We start from the raw sequence: 20625 nt of genomic DNA on the forward strand, positions 1-20625 counted from the left end.
CAAACCAGGACTGTGATTGGATACATTGAAGGCCGTGTTTTCTCCTCTTTAACTCATGTTTATATTTGCTACCTGCGTCGGGACTACAGCTGTAAATTAGCAGTCATGCTAGAATCTGCCATGTTTACATGTAGTGTTTTTAGACTGATGTTTATTAACATGCTCTGTCCCTATCAAATAAATACAATGGAATAATGATAATATATGTATCATATAAAACATATAAATCTTTACTTGAAGTTGCACTTCAAGTAAACACTTTTCAATGTCATCTCCAAGGCCAGAAAAAACTGAATATGTTTGTGTGTGTGTGACAGTCGTATCCGTGGATCTGACTGACAGCAGCATGGCTCCTGGTGGGCGGGGCTACGTCAGACTCCTCACAGGTCTGAGGTCACGACTTCACCTGAGGACCGACTTCCTGCTGTCACATCATCCAGGTGAGTTACATCATTAGCTGCTGCCTCGTAGGTAACACTGTCTTTCACCCATAACCCACAGCGGTCTGTCCTGCAGGGGGTGGAGCCTCTCTGCAGCACCTCCTGTCTCGTTATGATTGGTCGGAGCACAGACCTGAGATCAGCAGTCGGGTCCTGACACACCTGTCCTGTCCCGCCCTGCTGTCCTCTGACCCGCAGCCAGGGGACGCTCACAGTTTCCTCGAGTGGCTCGGAGCCGTGGACGCCGACATCAGCTGGTGACGACCCGTCTCTTTGAACCTGCTCTGTGAACACCTGTCAGGCAGGAAACCGTGAACTTGTCTTCTGTGTTTCAGCGAGAACTCGTCCAACAGCTTCATGTCCTCATTGGTCTGTCCGGCGCCGAAGACGATGCTGAGTAGAGCTCTGAGCGTCTCTGTCTGTGGACTGCTGCTTCCTCAGGACGTCCACCGGCTCGTCCAGGAGCTCAGGTGACACTTTCTTTCCTGGTTGTCGTGACTACCTCTAAAAACTGACGTGGATGACTTGAGAATCATGGATCTGTGATGACGGGCGTCTGACATAAGGACGTACTGTTTCTTTAACTGCAGTTCGTCTCAGTGGTGGCGTCTGATTTTTATTGTCAGACTTTTATTTCTCTGGAACAAACGTCTGTTTATCTTTGTCATTTCCTCACCTGTCCTGCAGGTGTCACCTGGAGCAGCCTCGGCTGGCGCCCTGGGCGTCTCTGACGGTTCACGGTTTCGTTGACAGTCCTGTATCTTGGGGGGATGGTGAGCACGGAGTCCTGATAGGAGGAGAGAACTTCTACAACCTGCTGATGTTCCACGACCACACCTACCACCTTCACCTGGCTACAGGGGCACATGACACCTGTCCACAGTGATGACGTCATCTGCGGGTGCCTGCCTTGATCCTTGAGCCATTTAGTTTTATTTGAACTTTAATCAGGTTTCGTTGTATAAACTTGTTTCTCGTCAAATGTCCCAAACTAAATAACTTATTTAAAATAAAATTGTTTAGACAAAATATAAAACAATCTGAGGTTTAAAAAAGTTAAATTGAAATAAAATAATCTTTTAGATTTTTGAATGTTTTTGAAACTGAACTTTGGTTTACATATAATTATAAACCGCAACTCTGCTTTGATCTTTATGTACATGTTTATGAAGGTATCTGTTTGAGTCCGAGAAAAAAAAATTACTGATTGATTTTAGACGTTTTCTGATATTTATTATTCACGTTAATAACTCGCACACAGAATGAGTTCATCTGTGAGCTAATGATCAATTAGTAAAATGAAGTTTTTATTCTTCATGACTCATCAGCTGATAAATTATCTAAACCAGATCATTTCTCTCAAGTTATTGTCGTAAATATAAAAATGTCAGTAAATCAGTTTTGTGTTTTTCTGCAGTGATGAGAATCAGCTGATCGTTATTTACTTCAGTTCTATCATTTGATCCTTTCAAAATAACCCATAACATTCATCACTTCAGACTGAACAGTTTTTTATTTCACTGCTTCAGTTGTTTGTATAAAAGCTTGTCCAATGACTTAAAAAAATTCCTTGTTATTGTTTGTGCGGCTGGTATTTGTAATGTCAGCACAAATCAAACCTGGTTCACAAAGAATTTAAAGGAGCAGTTCAACATTTAAGTAAATCCTCTGCTAAGCTCTGTTGCCGGATGGATAAGCCAGTGAGTTTATTTTAGCTTGACATGTTATGACTGTTTTCTGTGTGTAGATTCATACCTGTTATGAATCTACAGCTGTTTCCAATTTTAATAATTAACTGTTGAACTGCTCCTTTAAAGTTATTTGTTTAAACTAAGTCATAAACTTTGACGTGTGACAGAATGGATCACAAGGCCGACAGGCCACGCCCACACACTGCGTCAACACAGGTTTTTTTACCCATGATTCAGCACGGTTACTGTGAGACAGTGAGCAGGAGTTAAACCTGTAGTGTCCTGATGGGAGCGCTGCAGAGGAAACTGAGGTCAAAGGTCAGCGTTTATTTCTTGCTCCTGCACGGAGGGAATTCTGGGAGACGGTCCTGTTCTCTGTTGTAGTTCAGTTTCATATCTGATTGAACAGAGTTAGCCTAGCTTAGCATTAAGACTGGAAGCAGAAAGTTGTTTGCGTTATTTTCCTTACCCATAAAAAAATTGAATGCAGAAATCAGCTGTTTTTGTCAGAAAGTCATAGAAACACAGATTTGTGTATCACCAGATGACATCTGTCCAGTTCACACTGTTTTAATTTGTTAGACGCTCCCTAAGAAACCCGGAGGACTGAAAACACTACATTCTTCTATCTTGGGTTTTGGCTGCAGAGCGAGGCTAACAGTGTCCCCCTGCTTCCAGTCTTTGTGCTAAGCTAGGCTAAAAACGTTCTGCTGAAACCATAACTTAAAGTTGAACAATAAACAAACTGAAACATTCAGCCTTTCCCGCCGAGTCACTGCATCCAACTCAGAAGTGCTGAGTCACAGGTCCAGGTGGTGGTGGAGGTTCTAGCAGAGCTCGGTTCTCCGCTGCAGGAACTGCAGGATGGAGTCTGTTCCCTGTGATGAGCCCCACACTCTCTTTAGGGCTTCACACTCACGCTCGTTAGCTTGCTCCAGAGCACTGCGGCTGGTGTTCCTCATCAGGGCTTTGGACTCCCGCAGAACCTGCAGACCAGGAACCAGCAGAGACACAGCGTGAAGGAGAGGAGCGTATGTGAATGAGTGTGTATTAGTGGCTGTGTGTGTGTATTTGTGTGTATTTGTGTGTATTGACTGACCAGCGAGTCGACTGTCACCAGTTCTTTGATCCTCAGCATCACTTCCTGTGTGAAGGTTCCGGGCCACAGAACCTGAGACACCAAACCTTTACAACACGCCTCCTGAGCCGTCAACTTCCTGCCACTCAGCAACAGCTCGTTAGCCTGGAACACATCGGAACAATTAACTTGTGAGGGTAAGTGAAGCGATGGGGTGAGAGAGGGTAAATGAAGCGATGGGGTGAGAGAGGGTAAGTGAAGCGATGGGGTGAGAGAGGGTAAGTGAAGCGATGGGGTGAGAGAGGGTAAGTGAAGCGATGGGGTGAGAGAGGGTAAATGAAGCGATGGGGTGAGAGAGGGTAAATGAAGCGATGGGGTGAGAGAGGGTAAATGAAGCGATGGGGTGAGAGAGGGTAAATGAAGCGATGGGGTGAGTGAAGGTAAATGAACCGATGGGGTGAGAGAGGGTAAATGAAGCGATGGGGTGAGAGAGGGTAAGTGAAGCGATGGGGTGAGAGAGGGTAAGTGAAGCGATGGGGTGAGAGAGGGTAAATGAACCGATGGGGTGAGTGAAGGTAAATGAAGCGATGGGGTGAGTGAAGGTAAATGAAGCGATGGGGTGAGTGAAGGTAAATGAAGCGATGGGGTGAGAGAGGGTAAATGAAGCGATGGGGTGAGAGAGGGTAAGTGAAGCGATGGGGTGAGAGGGTAAATGAAGCGATGGGGTGAGAGAGGGTAAATGAAGCGATGGGGTGAGAGAGGGTAAATGAAGCGATGGGGTGAGTGAAGGTAAATGAACCGATGGGGTGAGTGAAGGTAAATGAAGCGATGGGGTGAGTGAAGGTAAATGAAGCGATGGGGTGAGTGAGGGTAAGTGAAGCGATGGGGTGAGAGAGGGTAAGTGAAGCGATGGGGTGAGAGAGGGTAAGTGAAGCGATGGGGTGAGAGAGGGTAAGTGAAGCGATGGGGTGAGAGAGGGTAAGTGAAGCGATGGGTTGAGTGAAGGTAAGTGAAGCGATGGGGTGAGAGAGGGTAAGTGAAGCGATGGGGTGAGAGAGGGTAAATGAAGCGATGGGGTGAGAGAAGGTAAATGAAGCGATGGGGTGAGAGGGTAAGTGAAGCGATGGGGTGAGAGAGGGTAAGTGAAGCGATGGGGTGAGTGAAGGTAAGTGAAGCGATGGGGTGAGAGAGGGTAAGTGAAGCGATGGGGTGAGAGAGGGTAAGTGAAGCGATGGGGTGAGAGAAGGTAAATGAAGCGATGGGGTGAGAGAGGGTAAGTGAAGCGATGGGGTGAGAGAGGGTAAATGAAGCGATGGGGTGAGAGAGCGTAAATGAAGCGATGGGGTGAGAGGGTAAATGAAGCGATGGGGTGAGAGAGGGTAAGTGAAGCGATGGGGTGAGAGAGGGTAAGTGAAGCGATGGGGTGAGAGAGGGTAAATGAAGCGATGGGGTGAGAGAGGGTAAATGAAGCGATGGGGTGAGTGAAGGTAAGTGAAGCGATGGGGTGAGAGAGGGTAAGTGAAGCGATGGGGTGAGTGAAGGTAAGTGAAGCGATGGGGTGAGAGAGGGTAAATGAAGCGATGGGGTGAGTGAAGGTAAATGAAGCGATGGGGTGAGAGAGGGTAAATGAAGCGATGGGGTGAGAGAGGGTAAATGAAGCGATGGGGTGAGAGAGGGTAAATGAAGCGATGGGGTGAGAGGGTAAATGAAGCGATGGGGTGAGAGAGGGTAAATGAAGCGATGGGGTGAGAGGGTAAATGAAGCGATGGGGTGAGAGAGGGTAAATGAAGCGATGGGGTGAGAGGGTAAATGAAGCGATGGGGTGAGAGAGGGTAAGTGAAGCGATGGGGTGAGTGAGGGTAAGTGAAGCGATGGGGTGAGAGAGGGTAAATGAAGCGATGGGGTGAGAGAGGGTAAGTGAAGCGATGGGGTGAGAGAGGGTAAGTGAAGCGATGGGGTGAGAGAGGGTAAATGAAGCGATGGGGTGAGAGAGGGTAAATGAAGCGATGGGGTGAGTGAAGGTAAATGAAGCGATGGGGTGAGAGAGGGTAAATGAAGCGATGGGGTGAGAGAGGGTAAATGAAGCGATGGGGTGAGAGAGGGTAAATGAAGCGATGGGGTGAGTGAGGGTAAGTGAAGCGATGGGGTGAGAGAGGGTAAATGAAGCGATGGGGTGAGAGAGGGTAAATGAACCGATGGGGTGAGAGAGGGTAAATGAAGCGATGGGGTGAGAGAGGGTAAATGAACCGATGGGGTGAGAGAGGGTAAGTGAAGCGATGGGGTGAGAGAGGGTAAGTGAAGCGATGGGGTGAGAGAGGGTAAGTGAAGCGATGGGGTGAGAGAGGGTAAATGAAGCGATGGGGTGAGAGAGGGTAAATGAAGCGATGGGGTGAGAGAGGGTAAATGAAGCGATGGGGTGAGAGAGGGTAAATGAACCGATGGGGTGAGAGAGGGTAAATGAAGCGATGGGGTGAGAGAGGGTAAGTGAAGCGATGGGGTGAGAGAGGGTAAGTGAAGCGATGGGGTGAGTGAAGGTAAATGAACCGATGGGGTGAGAGAGGGTAAATGAAGCGATGGGGTGAGAGAGGGTAAGTGAAGCGATGGGGTGAGAGAGGGTAAATGAAGCGATGGGGTGAGAGAGGGTAAATGAAGCGATGGGGTGAGAGGGTAAATGAAGCGATGGGGTGAGAGAGGGTAAGTGAAGCGATGGGGTGAGAGAGGGTAAATGAAGCGATGGGGTGAGAGGGTAAATGAAGCGATGGGGTGAGAGAGGGTAAATGAAGCGATGGGGTGAGAGAGGGTAAATGAAGCGATGGGGTGAGAGAGGGTAAATGAAGCGATGGGGTGAGAGAGGGTAAGTGAAGCGATGGGGTGAGAGAGGGTAAATGAAGCGATGGGGTGAGTGAAGGTAAATGAACCGATGGGGTGAGAGAGGGTAAGTGAAGCGATGGGGTGAGAGAGGGTAAATGAAGCGATGGGGTGAGAGGGTAAATGAAGCGATGGGGTGAGAGAGGGTAAGTGAAGCGATGGGGTGAGAGAGGGTAAATGAAGCGATGGGGTGAGTGAAGGTAAATGAACCGATGGGGTGAGAGAGGGTAAGTGAAGCGATGGGGTGAGAGAGGGTAAATGAAGCGATGGGGTGAGAGGGTAAATGAAGCGATGGGGTGAGAGAGGGTAAATGAAGCGATGGGGTGAGAGAGGGTAAATGAAGCGATGGGGTGAGAGAGGGTAAGTGAAGCGATGGGGTGAGTGAGGGTAAATGAAGCGATGGGGTGAGAGAGGGTAAATGAAGCGATGGGGTGAGAGAGGGTAAATGAAGCGATGGGGTGAGTGAAGGTAAATGAAGCGATGGGGTGAGTGAGGGTAAATGAAGCGATGGGGTGAGAGAGGGTAAATGAAGCGATGGGGTGAGAGAGGGTAAGTGAAGCGATGGGGTGAGAGAGGGTAAATGAACCGATGGGGTGAGAGAGGGTAAATGAACCGATGGGGTGAGAGAGGGTAAATGAAGCGATGGGGTGAGTGAGGGTAAATGAACCGATGGGGTGAGAGAGGGTAAATGAAGCGATGGGGTGAGTGAAGGTAAATGAAGCGATGGGGTGAGAGAGGGTAAATGAAGCGATGGGGTGAGAGAGGGTAAGTGAAGCGATGGGGTGAGTGAGGGTAAATGAAGCGATGGGGTGAGAGAGGGTAAATGAAGCGATGGGGTGAGAGAGGGTAAATGAAGCGATGGGGTGAGTGAAGGTAAATGAAGCGATGGGGTGAGAGAGGGTAAATGAAGCGATGGGGTGAGAGAGGGTAAGTGAAGCGATGGGGTGAGTGAGGGTAAGTGAAGCGATGGGGTGAGAGAGGGTAAATGAAGCGATGGGGTGAGAGAGGGTAAGTGAAGCGATGGGGTGAGAGAGGGTAAATGAAGCGATGGGGTGAGAGAGGGTAAATGAAGCGATGGGGTGAGAGAGGGTAAATGAAGCGATGGGGTGAGAGAGGGTAAATGAAGTGATGGGGTGAGTGAAGGTAAATGAAGCGATGGGGTGAGAGAGGGTAAATGAAGCGATGGGGTGAGAGAGGGTAAATGAAGTGATGGGTGAGAGAGGGTAAATGAAGCGATGGGGTGAGAGAGGGTAAATGAAGCGATGGGGTGAGTGAGGGTAAGTGAAGCGATGGGGTGAGAGAGGGTAAATGAAGCGATGGGGTGAGTGAAGGTAAATGAAGCGATGGGGTGAGAGAGGGTAAATGAACCGATGGGGTGAGAGAGGGTAAGTGAAGCGATGGGGTGAGAGAGGGTAAATGAACCGATGGGGTGAGAGAGGGTAAATGAAGCGATGGGGTGAGAGAGGGTAAATTAAGCGATGGGGTGAGTGAGGGTAAGTGAAGCGATGGGGTGAGTGAGGGTAAATGAAGCGATGGGGTGAGAGAGGGTAAGTGAAGCGATGGGGTGAGTGAGGGTAAATGAAGCGATGGGGTGAGTGAGGGTAAATGAAGCGATGGGGTGAGAGAGGGTAAATGAAGTGATGGGGTGAGAGAGGGTAAATGAAGTGATGGGGTGAGAGAGGGTAAATGAAGCGATGGGGTGAGAGAGGGTAAGTGAAGCGATGGGGTGAGTGAAGGTAAATGAACCGATGGGGTGAGAGAGGGTAAATGAAGCGATGGGGTGAGTGAGGGTAAATGAAGCGATGGGGTGAGAGAGGGTAAATGAAGCGATGGGGTGAGAGAGGGTAAATGAACCGATGGGGTGAGAGAGGGTAAATGAAGCGATGGGGTGAGAGAGGGTAAATGAAGTGATGGGGTGAGAGAGGGTAAATGAACCGATGGGGTGAGAGAGGGTAAATGAAGCGATGGGGTGAGTGAAGGTAAATGAAGCGATGGGTGAGAGAGGGTAAATGAAGCGATGGGGTGAGAGAGGGTAAGTGAAGCGATGGGGTGAGAGAGGGTAAATGAAGCGATGGGGTGAGTGAGGGTAAATGAAGTGATGGGGTGAGAGAGGGTAAGTGAAGCGATGGGGTGAGAGGGTAAATGAAGCGATGGGGTGAGAGAGGGTAAATGAAGCGATGGGGTGAGAGAGGGTAAATGAAGCGATGGGGTGAGTGAAGGTAAATGAAGTGATGGGGTGAGAGAGGGTAAATGAAGCGATGGGGTGAGAGAGGGTAAATGAAGCGATGGGGTGAGAGAGGGTAAGTGAAGCGATGGGGTGAGAGAGGGTAAATGAAGTGATGGGGTGAGAGAGGGTAAATGAAGTGATGGGGTGAGAGAGGGTAAATGAACCGATGGGGTGAGAGAAGGTAAATTAACCGATGGGGTGAGAGAGGGTAAGTGAAGCGATGGGGTGAGAGAGGGTAAGTGAAGCGATGGGGTGAGAGAGGGTAAGTGAAGCGATGGGGTGAGAGAGGGTAAGTGAAGCGATGGGGTGAGAGAGGGTAAATGAAGCGATGGGGTGAGAGAGGGTAAGTGAAGCGATGGGGTGAGAGAGGGTAAATGAAGTGATGGGGTGAGAGAGGGTAAATGAAGCGATGGGGTGAGAGAGGGTAAATGAAGCGATGGGGTGAGAGAGGGTAAATGAAGTGATGGGGTGAGTGAAGGTAAATGAAGTGATGGGGTGAGAGAGGGTAAATGAAGCGATGGGGTGAGAGAGGGTAAGTGAAGTGATGGGGTGAGAGAGGGTAAATGAACCGATGGGGTGAGAGAAGGTAAATTAACCGATGGGGTGAGAGAGGGTAAGTGAAGCGATGGGGTGAGAGAGGGTAAGTGAAGCGATGGGGTGAGAGAGGGTAAGTGAAGCGATGGGGTGAGAGAGGGTAAGTGAAGCGATGGGGTGAGAGAGGGTAAATGAACCGATGGGGTGAGAGAGGGTAAATGAAGTGATGGGGTGAGAGAGGGTAAATGAAGCTATGGGGTGAGAGAGGGTAAATGAAGTGATGGGGTGAGAGAGGGTAAGTGAAGCGATGGGGTGAGAGAGGGTAAGTGAAGTGATGGGGTGAGAGAGGGTAAGTGAAGCGATGGGGTGAGAGAGGGTAAATTAACCGATGGGGTGAGAGAGGGTAAGTGAAGCGATGGGGTGAGAGAGGGTAAGTGAAGTGATGGGGTGAGAGAGGGTAAGTGAAGCGATGGGGTGAGAGAGGGTAAATTAACCGATGGGGTGAGAGAGGGTAAGTGAAGCGATGGGGTGAGAGAGGGTAAGTGAAGCGATGGGGTGAGAGAGGGTAAATGAAGCGATGGGGTGAGAGAGGGTAAATTAACCGATGGGGTGAGAGAGGGTAAATGAACCGATGGGGTGAGAGAGGGTAAGTGAAGCGATGGGGTGAGAGAGGGTAAATGAAGCGATGGGGTGAGAGAGGGTAAATTAACCGATGGGGTGAGAGAGGGTAAATGAACCGATGGGGTGAGAGAGGGTAAGTGAAGCGATGGGGTGAGAGAGGGTAAATGAAGCGATGGGGTGAGAGGGTAAATATATGGCACTACACAAATAAAATTGAATTGAAATCAAATAAAGTGATGATGTGAATTAAGGTAAATTAAGTGAGTTATGAGGTGAGTGAATGTAACTGAAGAGGAAGACTGACCGAGGCGAGACCCATGATGCGGGGGAAGGTGAAGGATGAACAGGCATCAGGCGTCTGGCCGTAGGATGTGTAAGGCGTCTGGAACCAGGCTTTTTCATTGGCCCACACCACATCACAGAGTGGCAAGATGGCAGCACCAAGGCCCAACGCTGGCCCGTTCACTGCCGCTACAATCGGCTTCCTGAACTGGATGAAGGTGTTGACAAAGGTCCTGGAGTGGAGGAAACAGAGGTCAGAGATCAACACCTCTACCGGATGACAGGGTTACCATTGTGACTTCAGTGAGCATCACCTGATAGTTTCAGCCATTTTGATGCTCTCCTTCTTCCGGTCGTCCGTCAACTGTCTGATGAAATACAGAAAGTCCAGGCCGCAGCAGAAGACACTGCCGACAGCGCTAACCAACACCAGCTTACTGTCATCCGATGCCGCAGTTGCCATGGCGCTCTGGATCTCCTTCATCACCTGATGAAGACAAGGAGAGACAACATGACTGCTGAGGTCAGTCACCATGACATGTGGAGTTTAACCTGACCAAGTTTGGACTTGTGATTTTAGAATTGAGGATGGCATGGTCACATCACACAGTCCTGGGTTAGAAGAATGAAGTGGCAAGGTTACAGAAAACAACTTGTAGAGCTCTGTTATTAGGGGGTTTGGGTTAATGGATGGGGGCATGATCCCACCTCAGGGTTGAGCGTGTTGTTCTCAGAGCTCTTGGTGGAAAGCAGGATGTGGGTGAAGCCGTCCTGTTTCTTCACCACAATGTCACGGTAACGGTAAGCACTCTCTGTCTGTCGAACACTGAACCTCAGGCGTTTGTCGAAAGCAGAGCGTTCCTCTAGACGACGCTTCCCTGTCACACTGGTTGCCCCAGCAACAGCACTCTGCCCACCTGACATCCCGTTGGCTGCAACAGCCTCCATTAACGCAGCGTTACCTGTAAGAAGCAAAACACAGGTCATTCCAGTGGTCTTTCATTCACATGTCAGACCATGGTTCATTTATGAACAACAGGTTCTTTATATAAGTTCATTAAAGTGGTTTTGAAAATGTTTCTGTGACTAAGATTATGATTTAGATTTCTGAGACGTCCAAACAAGCTGATTTGATAGCCAATCAGAATCATGCACACTATGTGACCTGGGACCTCACCTGTGCCACTGAGGGACCGCATGGCAGCAGGTGTGATGGGGACTCGGGGTGGGGGCAGAGGGTTTTGGCTGCGGGGTCTGGTCCCCATGCGGGCCCTCTCTTCTCCAGGCCCAAGCTGGACTCCGGCCGGTTTCTCCAGAAGAGCGACCTCAGGTGGGACCTGGTGAGCTTCTTGAGGTCCGGCCTCCAGACTGTGAGCCGCCTCACTAGGAGACTCCTCTGAGTCCAGGCGGCTGTTCATCGGACTCTTAGGAACCAAGATCTTGATGCCAGTCTTGGAGAGATCCACGCTGCGGCGGGCCGAGCAGGCTGGAGCCGCCGACATCAGGCCACTGCTGAACCTGTCGGCCAGCAGGGGCTGGCGAGAGCCAACAGAGGCCGGACTGGTCAGTCCAACAGGAGGCAGGTGAGCTGGACTCACCTGGTTACAGTCGGCAGTTAAAACTACACTGATGTCACTGTGAGCTGTGGCGGTGATTGGCGGCCTGAAGGGTGGTCTGTGGGCAGAGATATAGTGGAGGCTCGGCGAGCTTCGGGTGGAGCGCAGTAACGTGCTGTCTTTTTCCCGCACTGCATTTTGACGGTTAAACTCATGGACGTAGATCATACAGGTGGACAGGTGACTCTCGGGCTCCCAGGTGTCCTCCTCTGAACCGTAACCTCTCCACCTGACCAGGTACTCCAACTTCATCTTCTTGTTCTTCCTCTTATCGATGATCCTCTCCACCTGCAGGAGGCGCCGCAGCACAGTTCATTCAAATCAACCAAAACAACAGAAGAAAAAAGAACATTAAAATCAATTATCATCAATAATTATAATAAACATTTATCTGCTGTGTCTCTGTATTTGATTGAGTCACTCAACCGGACTCACCAGGCTAACACCAGCTGTCACCCAGCTAACACCCAGCTGTCACCCAGCTAACACCAGGTAACACCCAGCTGTCACCCAGCTAACACCAGGTAACACCCAGCTGTCACCCAGCTAACACCAGCGAACACCCGGCTGTCACCTAGCTAACACCAGGTAACACCCAGCTGTCACCCAGCTAACACCAGGTAACACCCAGCTAACACCAGCGAACACCCGGCTGTCACCGAGCTAACACCTGCTAACACCCAGCTGTCACCTAGCTAAAACCCAGCGAACACCCGGCTGTCACCGAGCTAACACCAGAGAAAACCAAGCTAACACCCAGCTAACACCCAGCTGTCACTAAGCTAACACCAGCTAACACCCAGCTGTCACCAAGCTAACACCAGCTAACACCCAGCTAACACTCGGCTGTCACCAAGCTAACAGCAGCTAACACCCAGCTTTTACCCAGCTAACACCAGCTTCCACCCAACTGTCACCCAGCTAACAACAGCTAACACCCAACCAACACCCAACCAACACCCAGCTGTCACCCAGCTAACACCCAACTGTCACCCAGCTAACAACAGCTAACACCCAGCTAACAACAGCTAACACTCAGCTAACAACAGCTAACACCCAACCAACACCCAGCTGTCACCCAGCTAACACCCAACTGTCACCCAGCTAACAACAGCTAACACCCAGCTAACAACAGCTAACACCCAAGCAACACCCAACATTCACCCAGCTAACAACAGCTAACCCCCAGCTAACAACAGCTAACCCCCAGCTAACAACAGCTAACACTCAGCTAACAACAGCTAACACCCAACATTCACCCAGCTAACAACAGCTAACACTCAGCTAACAACAGCTAACACCCAACCAACACCCAACATTCACCCAGCTAACAACAGCTAACCCCCAACTAACAACAGCTAACACTCAGCTAACAACAGCTAACACCCAACAGCTACCAACAGCTACCAACAGCTACCAACAGCTACCAACAGCTAACACCGCGGCTACTTCCAGAAGCTAACTGTGGCAATGAGCTAACTCGATCAGTTATGTTTATCTCCGGCTAGAGTCACGTGAACCAGCTGCTAACTACCCTGTTAATTTAACCAACTAACCAGTTAGTTACTTCCTTTGAGTTCACCACTTTAACATTAACTCTGAACGCTGCCGCTAGCTAAGATTAGCATTAAAGTATTAGCTCGCGTCACCTCGTAGAACTCCTCCGTAGCCATGGAGACTGTGCGCGTGCACGAGCAGCTTCCAGAAGCGAATTCAGGTGAGCACGAGCATGAGAAAGAGATGCGCGTCGATTCCTCCTGACACGAGCTCCGTGTGTGCGCGTCCTCCGGGTCCAAGTTTAGCTGTTAGCTGTTAGCTAACCAGCAGCTTCACGACACATCCGGTCTGACTCTCACCTACAAAATAAAAGCCCCAGACCGCTGCTCGGTAATGTTTTAAACTGAATGAGATTCTTTTCACTATAATCAATGGAATGTTTATTAATTTCTAAAGATTCCAGGTTTTCTGTTTTTAAGTTGTTAAAACCTTTAAATTATTGAAACATTACAATCTGTGTGTCAGATTGTAATGTTTCAATAATTTTGAATTGATCAATTAAGAAGAAAATTCTGAAAAAGTTATTAAACATCTCAATACATTTTACACATGAATTAAACATGTTTAAAAAGTTCAACGTGATTCAAGATGAGATGAAACTGCTTCATGCTATGTTATTTATATGAGAATACTGCTATAATATTTATTATTTATTAAATTATATTCATCTATTTTACTTACTCTCTCAATTTATTCTAAATTATATTTATTCTCTAAACATGTTAAAGATCTTTCAGCTTCGCTGGACTCTGATTGGACCATTCCACTAGTGATGTCATGAATCAAGGTAGATCCAGGTGTTTAATTGTTTACCTGATTTTACATTATTAAATTTCAAAGTAAGAGTGAATGTTTAATAATCAAATTTCTTCTCCTTCTTTTATAGTTTATCATCAGTGTTGATGAGGTAAAAAGACAAATCACTTTTCAACATTTTGTAGATTTTCAGTGAAACGTTTCTCAGACTTGGACAAATTGATAAGAAACAGGTTTGATTTTATTCGACAAAGACGTTTCAGCTCCTCCTCACGTCCTCGTCAGTCAGACTTCTTGTTGGTCACTTTTTTGCATTGTTGTGGTGCGACATCGTCTTCGTCTTCACTGGTGGTGTGTCGGGCTTTACAGCACAGGTAACAGAAGACGGTGGCGATGGTGAACGGGAAGCCGAGTAAGAAGAAGCCAAGCAGTGGAGCCTGGGCGAACAGCGACTGGACAGATAGAGGACACAAAGGTCAGAGGTCAGAAGACAGGCAGTCAGGTAGACAGGAAGCCGGACTGATGATGTCACCACTTACCCTTATCAGGAGTTTTGTGTCATAGACGAGGCGTCTGACACGTTGGACAACACCATTTCCCCCCTGACACTGGAAACACAGAACAAACAGATGTTTCAGAAAAAAATGTAACTGTCGAATCTTCTCCCTCTGGGAGTTGCTCCACTCACCTGGATGCTGCCGTCCAGAATCCCGTTCAGGAAGTCGAAGAGTTGGCGCTCTGTATCCACGGTGCCTTGTGGCAGGAAGTAACCATCGTTGGACAAATCAACCACGACAAACGACGGCACGATCACGTCCCTGCGAACAAAAACAGAAACAAACCGTAATACTGAGAGTATGTCCGAGCAAATGGGGTGAACCCCCCCTTCCTCTAACGATCTTCCTCATTAATGTGCATCCGTGTTTGAGTCCGGCCTCTGGACGTTAACCACTTCACTGACTCACTTCATCATCAGTCCGTTGATGTAGTCGTTTTCCTCCATGAAACCAAAGTAGAAGTTTCTAAAACAAAGACACACTATCAGCTTTTATTGTGTATTTTCTGCTCAGTGATTTTTCAAAATAAAAGACTGACCTGCTGTAGGTGTCTCTGTAATCTGCAGCCACTTTCTCCATGAGAACTTTGTACCTGAACGGGTGAATCAGAGGCGTCACAGGAAGTTCACACCTGTTTACCTGATGGACAATCGTTGGAGATTTACCTCACACTCTTTTCACACATGTTCTTCTCCTCCAGCAGCACCAGCGACACCAGTTTACCTGCAGGGGACAGGTGAGGTCACTTCAGCTGGTCAAAATAGCAGCCTCACAGATGCAGTTCCTCTAACGTCCACCAGGTGCAGCTGTGATTAAACTTCTACTATACTGAGGTTTTCCTACATTACATTGTTGTTGAATATCATCAGTGGGTATTCCATCAAAGGGGCTAAATGCTAATCCTGGCTTACTTGGATGAGTCTGGCTAATTTAAGTGAGAGATCCGTTCAATGGCTTACATTAATTCCTGCGCAGTAACCATAGTAACGTATGCTTCAGAGCTAGCTTGCTCCCTACCAGGATTACAGCCTAGCTCTGTTTAGTTAGTGTCTAAAAAAATGTTAGACAGTAGGAAACAAGTTGTCAAAAAAAGTTCTGTCCAACGTTTTTTGTAAGCTCATGCTTTTATTATCCGTGATCAGAATAATACAAATAATTCAATGATTGCAAAATATTTTTTTTGTCACAATCTATTAGTTTTGTTAATTGGTTATTATTTTTAAGCTGTGGGAAAAAACGAAATGAGAACATCGCCCTCTAGTGGCTGTGGCATCTTTTTTATGGCTAAAAGGTTCATATTTACAGATCTACTTCTGTTTAAAACACACTCTTCACTTTCATTAGATGCAACTTAATACTCTGAAGTATTTGTACTTTATCTTGTTGCCAAGTCCTTGTTTGTGTTTGTTGGGATGTGACAGAATAAAGTTTGTTAGGTCAGTGAGTCAGAGGCTTCACACAAACTTCATCAGGCTCATTCACAGTAAATGTTCTGTAGTGATTTCAAACAGATCTGATATTATACAGCTTCATATCCACAGTCTGACTCTAGTGATCTGACAGTTCATTCACTCAATGAAAACATGTCGGCTGTGGAGGAAGATTAACAGCATGTGTGAGTTTGTAATAAATTCGGCAGCTTCTGATACTAATCCTGACATTTAGCTGACTTTGTGAGATCAGTGTCTGCCTGTCTGTGATGACATCACACAGGTGTGGGTTACCTGTCTCTCCCATGGCGTACAGAGTGTAGCTGTCGATCTTGGAGAAGTTTGGGAAACGTTCTCTGTTGATCCACAGCCTCAGTTCTCCGTCACGTTCTTCTGAAAGACAATCACATCTCACAACTCAGGTCAAATGACTCATCACTGAGCAACACGTCAGATGATGGTTTGTTTATATTTTGATCTTTTCTAGATGGTGTCTGTTGTCATGTCAGCAGGTTCAGAACCGGAGTGTTTTCAGACTTACCGCTGTAGGTGAAGTAGGTTCCGTCTTTAAATAGAACCACGGCCGGCAGAGACGTCAGAGCGATGACCTATGATACAGACTGACTTTAATAACTCATGAGTCCAGGTGTGAAGACAGAGGTTCTGTAGGTTCTGCACTTTCCCACCTTTTTACCTCCAACAAACAAACACACCTGTACAGCTGAAGATGTTCAACCATTTGTAAAAGCATCAAACATCAGCAGGTATCGATAGAGTTCGATAGAACCCTACAGTCTTTGACTATGTTCTTCTGTTCTTTAGCTCTATTCTATGATGTTCTCCTGGGGCCTCATTTATAACCGTACGCACAAAACGGAGCCTGAAACTGGCGTACGCCACTTCTCACGCAAACTTTGGGATCTGTAAAAACAAACTTGACGGGAGAACGTGTGCACTTGTTCACACGTTTGCCTCCACCTTTAATTGGATCTTTTCTTATTTCAGGCTCGGTTCTTTCTATCATCTTCACTCTCACTCGCTGTGTTAACAGCAGCAGAGTATCAGTGTATTTTCTTTATTAGTGACATCACTGCTGTCCCATAAAATGTCTCTTCACCCCCACCTCACTAACAAACACCTCATGTCAGTGTCAGAAAGTTTCACTTCCTCTTCTCATCGCTTGATGCCGTGACTCTGTCAGGACTCACGGTGGAAACCCATTGGTCAGCAGCATAATTTAATATTCATGAGGTGCTTTGCATTGACCATTCATGGTTGAAAGTGGGCGTGTGGAGGGCGGACTATGAGGCAGATCCACGTACCAACGTTTCCAGGTGGACTGTGATTTATAAAGTGAACATCGCATTCAGGTGTGTGTGCGCACGGTTTTATCAATCAGAATTTGTGTGTATGCCGTTTCCGGCTTTTGTGCGCACGTACACTTTTAGTTTGAATCCCACGCTCTGTTTTATAAATGAGACCCCTGAGCTCTGTCTGTTCTACTGTGTTCTCCTGTTCCTTCAGTCATGTGTGACCTTTGGTAGAACGTCTCTGGCAGCGGAGAAGAAGTTGATGTGAACGATCAGATGTTCTGCAGCAGCCGAGAAGTTTCCCTGAAAAACAACAGAGGTCAGAGTGTGTGTGAGAGTGAGTGTGTGTGTCTGTCTTTGATAGTGTGTGTGTGTGATAGTGTGTGATAGTGTGTCTACCTTCAGTTGTGATGTGGCTCCTACATACACAAACATGACATCATGGCGGCTCATTGCGTGTTGGAAAAGCTGCAGACTGTTCAGAGATCGAACACAGGGCCTGAACAACACACACACACACACACACACACAGTGATAAACATAAATACACTCACTCACACACTCACTCACTCACTCACACTCACTCACACACACACACACACACACACACACACACACACACACACACACACACACACACACACACACTCACCCTGAGACTCGATGTGTAAACTCCATTATTTCTTCTTTTGTTCTTTTTCCTGAATAAACATATTTCACGTTTTTCTTCCACCTAAAAAAAAACATCAGTTCACACATGATCTCATCTGGATTATTGATTATTGATCTGTATAAATAATCATTCAGCCTCTTCTGATTGGCTGGTGTGCAGTGATGTCACAGCGAGGACTCACATGATGATGGCTGGATAACCTCTGACCTTGAACTCTTCTGCCAAACCTGGAAGAAAACACAACCTCAGCTGTGACCTCTGACCATGCCCACCTTTTAATGTAACAGATCCAACAGCTGATTAAACATCATGAATTAAACACAACGACGATTTCTTATAAATCTTAATTAATACTGATGTTTCCATGGATAGAAGAAAACAGGTCAGAGCAGAAAGTTTTTCTATTTTATTTATTATCAGAGTGAACCTCACACCGAAACCTGTGGTTCTCCAGACACAGTCACCACGACAACAGAAAAGACCGTTAAGAATAAGACTGAGTCAAATGAGGTCAAAACCAAAAGTGCTGTGAGACGAGTCACCTGGTGACGCACTTCCTGTCCATTTAATTTACTTTGGGTTCTAATGAGCGGAGATTATTTCAGTATATTTATTTTATTATTGTTTCACTGTGTGTGGCTGAGTCAGGTGATAGTTTTTTTTTTGATAGTATAACTGACCGGTGTTGGCGGTGGCGTCTGATTTGCCGACATTGACTGGAGAACCAAGACTCTTCAGTTCTGATCCAATCTGATGCCAAACAGGATCCAGCTGTTTACAGAAGGAACACCAGGGGGCGTAGAACTGCACAGAGAACAACACAACATTGTCACAATGAGTTTGCAATGACAGTGTCTGGGTCAACAGAGATTACCTCATCTTAACAATATATGGCTGCAGGAAATCATCGTTAAGAATATTGATCTGACAAATGGATATTGATTATTGAATATCAGGGGGTGGGGTGCAGTTGTGTGTCACCTGCATATGACAGCTGTGTGTGTGTGTGGATGACGTGTCTCAGGGGAAATAAAATGTCATGTGGGAATAAGAGAGGCGTTGGAACCCTGAGGAACACCGGGATGCTACAATGGCAACACTAAAGGTTCTGTCTGGTAAATAAGAATGAAACAGTTTTTAAACCTTTTTACTTCTGATTTCACTGAAGCCACCTGAGATAAAGATCATCTGATCATGTAGTTACTCAGATAACCTCCAGCTCCAATGTAAGGTCTCTGACTCTCTCTCCTCAGATCACGTGATTTTTACAAATGAACATAGAGCTTTTTCTTTGCTGAATCTAAAACAATAAATGCATTCGTACTTTGATAAGCCAGATGTCGTCGTCTCCTCTGGTTTCCATGAAGCTGTTAAACACAATCAGATTATTTATTGATTAGTTGCTGTGATTATTAACAAGCAGCAGATCAATGAAGAATGATGATCAGCAGCTGTACGGAGGCTCATAAGAAACAAAATAGTTCACAGTGAAAACAAAGATCCATTTAGTAGCTTTTGATTACATGAACTTCATCAACAGAATTTTCACTGCGACAAAATTAAATAGAAAACATCTATGATTCATAACTGGACCGACTGAGTCAGCTGAGGATCATGTGACACAATCAAAAGCTCCAGATCAGCTTGTAAATGGATCGAGAGAATATTTATAAAAGGTTAAGTAAAGATTTGACGATGCTGTTTGTACTTACGAATCGTCCAGCTCCTCCACGAAGGACGACACCAGTGACGCACACAGCAGCACTGACGACAACAAACACAAATAAACAACACAAACTTCCAGCTCTAACTCACACTGACTCACTTTTAAATATGCGCTTTCAGTCATATTACAAAGTCTTCACCAGCAGGGGGCGCTCTGAACTGTTCAAACTGAAACTGAAGCTGTTGAGGAGGAGCATATAATACAGTTGAAAGCACCAAAAAAGTGAGTAAGTCAAGCTTGAGTTTAATCAAAGAAATTAGAAACCTAACCAGGTGAGTCACGTGACTCACCTGTCAGTGTCAACTCAGTGATTGAGAATGGGTAAAAGTTTAGTTGAGAACGTACCTGAGAGCAGGACCGAGCTCTTTCTGTCCAACATGTCGACTGATTAACGGAGATTAGCGGCACAGAGTTTATCTGCTAACTGCTGACGGACCGAGCACTCTGCTAATCTGACGGATTAACAGCTTCAGGCCACTCAAGCTTTATTGACAGCAGCTGTGCATTGACAACAATAGAGTCTACAGAGACTGCTCAACAATATAAAAATACATTTTAACGTCAATAAGCAAAACATGACATGACGTTTTCTTTCTGTCTAATCAATACCTTCCATCACAACCACTTCCTGCAGGCCTTTACCTTCTTCTTCAGTTCACAGAGGAAGCAGCAGAGGTTTTCCCTCCATCACAGCGCCCCCGCTGACTTTGACTCGGCGAGAAGAAATGCAGCTGGAGCTGAAAGACGAGCACAGATCTTTCGCACAACAGCGGGACGTAGAGGCCAATGGCAGCCCGATACTTTGGGTGTAGATGATGGGGTTGTGGATGGCGGAGGCCTTGGCGATGACAGCAGGGATTGAGTTCATATATGGAGTCAGCAGCACCACTCTGTGGTGGCTGTCAAATCAACCACAGAGTATGGAGACCAGAATATGATGAAGAGCAGGATCACTCCCAAAGCCACTTTAACCATTCGCCACTCGCTGAACAGATGTTCGTACTCTCTCTTGGTCTCTTCACAGTTAAACTGCTCCACCTCCACCTGCTGCACGGCCCAGAAAATGGCAAAGTAGCAGCCAGCGATAAGGGCGAGCGGGATTAAAAAGACAAAGACAAACAGCAGTAAAGTGTAGTCGCGCACTGCGGCCGTGAAGCTCATGTAGTCCGAGCTGCAGGATGTCTGCAGGCCTTCAGTGCTCCGGCCAAAGAATGGCGGCGAACTCAAGGCTAGAGAGTACAACCACACCCACGCCAGCA

General features: G+C 47.0%; 3 protein-coding genes across 10 annotated transcripts in view; 1 reads left to right on the forward strand and 2 right to left on the reverse strand.

The window, feature by feature from the left end:
* rpp40 (ribonuclease P/MRP 40 subunit) overlaps positions 1-1937 on the forward strand; it is a 5713-nt gene extending 3776 nt beyond the window's left edge. Inside the window, exons 5-8 of one of the 2 annotated variants that reach the window (XM_034612891.1) lie at positions 318-440; positions 502-697; positions 776-910; positions 1128-1937. In XM_034612891.1, the coding sequence (XP_034468782.1) occupies positions 318-440; positions 502-697; positions 776-910; positions 1128-1326 (653 nt within the window). In that variant the 3' untranslated portion in view covers positions 1327-1937. The remainder of the gene's footprint in view (positions 1-317; positions 441-501; positions 698-775; positions 911-1127) is intronic. The other variant, XM_034612892.1, reaches the window with a different exon arrangement.
* Positions 1535-13229, reverse strand: cdyl (chromodomain protein, Y-like). Of its 4 annotated transcripts, none has more exons than XM_034612860.1 (7): positions 13007-13229; positions 10911-11645; positions 10450-10689; positions 10056-10228; positions 9764-9974; positions 3231-3374; positions 1535-3117 (listed from the first exon to the last, which is right to left on the reverse strand). In XM_034612860.1, exons 1-7 carry the CDS (start codon positions 13028-13030, stop codon positions 2959-2961), a joined length of 1686 nt encoding a protein of 561 aa, XP_034468751.1. In that variant the 5' UTR covers positions 13031-13229; the 3' UTR covers positions 1535-2958. The 4 variants fall into 4 exon arrangements, with proteins under 4 accessions (XP_034468751.1, XP_034468750.1, XP_034468752.1 ...); XM_034612859.1 differs by having other exon boundaries at positions 10450-10703; positions 10919-11645; positions 13007-13228; XM_034612861.1 differs by having other exon boundaries at positions 10450-10703; positions 10919-11683; positions 13007-13219.
* A 370-nt stretch (positions 13230-13599) lies between these two features.
* Positions 13600-20393, reverse strand: LOC117777848 (protein disulfide-isomerase TMX3-like). 4 transcript variants are annotated; one of them, XM_034612876.1, is made up of 17 exons: positions 20009-20393; positions 19353-19404; positions 18965-19007; positions 18321-18444; positions 17822-17867; positions 17620-17700; positions 17367-17466; positions 17193-17270; positions 16199-16265; positions 15952-16050; positions 14893-14950; positions 14766-14819; positions 14636-14692; positions 14359-14488; positions 14210-14278; positions 13889-14122; positions 13600-13810 (listed from the first exon to the last, which is right to left on the reverse strand). In XM_034612876.1, exons 3-16 carry the CDS (start codon positions 19001-19003, stop codon positions 13952-13954), a joined length of 1173 nt encoding a protein of 390 aa, XP_034468767.1. In that variant the 5' UTR covers positions 19004-19007; positions 19353-19404; positions 20009-20393; the 3' UTR covers positions 13600-13810; positions 13889-13951. The 4 variants fall into 4 exon arrangements, with proteins under 4 accessions (XP_034468767.1, XP_034468766.1, XP_034468764.1 ...); XM_034612875.1 differs by having other exon boundaries at positions 19712-20393; XM_034612873.1 differs by lacking the exon at positions 20009-20393 and having other exon boundaries at positions 19353-19624.
* Between the last annotated feature and the right edge of the window lie 232 nt (positions 20394-20625).

Source organism: Hippoglossus hippoglossus, chromosome 17 (assembly GCF_009819705.1).
Source record: "Hippoglossus hippoglossus isolate fHipHip1 chromosome 17, fHipHip1.pri, whole genome shotgun sequence".
Taxonomy (NCBI): Eukaryota; Metazoa; Chordata; class Actinopteri; order Pleuronectiformes; family Pleuronectidae; genus Hippoglossus; species Hippoglossus hippoglossus.

Bases quoted from the DNA above. Each gene is read 5' to 3' on its own strand.
- cdyl (XM_034612859.1), bottom strand. From the start codon at position 13,030: ATGGCTACGGAGGAGTTCTACGAG. The intron at 11,646-13,006 runs GTGACGCGAGCT...CGCCTCCTGCAG, and splicing joins CTACGGAGGAGTTCTACGAG to GTGGAGAGGATCATCGATAA. The intron at 3,118-3,230 runs GTCAGTCAATAC...CCTGGTCTGCAG, and splicing joins TGGTGACAGTCGACTCGCTG to GTTCTGCGGGAGTCCAAAGC.
- LOC117777848 (XM_034612873.1), bottom strand. From the start codon at position 19,489: ATGACTGAAAGCGCATATTTAAAAGTGAGTCAGTGTGAGTTAGAGCTG. The intron at 17,868-18,320 runs GTCAGTTATACT...GTTTTCTTCCAG, and splicing joins AGACGCCACCGCCAACACCG to GTTTGGCAGAAGAGTTCAAG. The intron at 14,951-15,951 runs GTAACCCACACC...TGTCCCCTGCAG, and splicing joins GTACGCCATGGGAGAGACAG to GTAAACTGGTGTCGCTGGTG.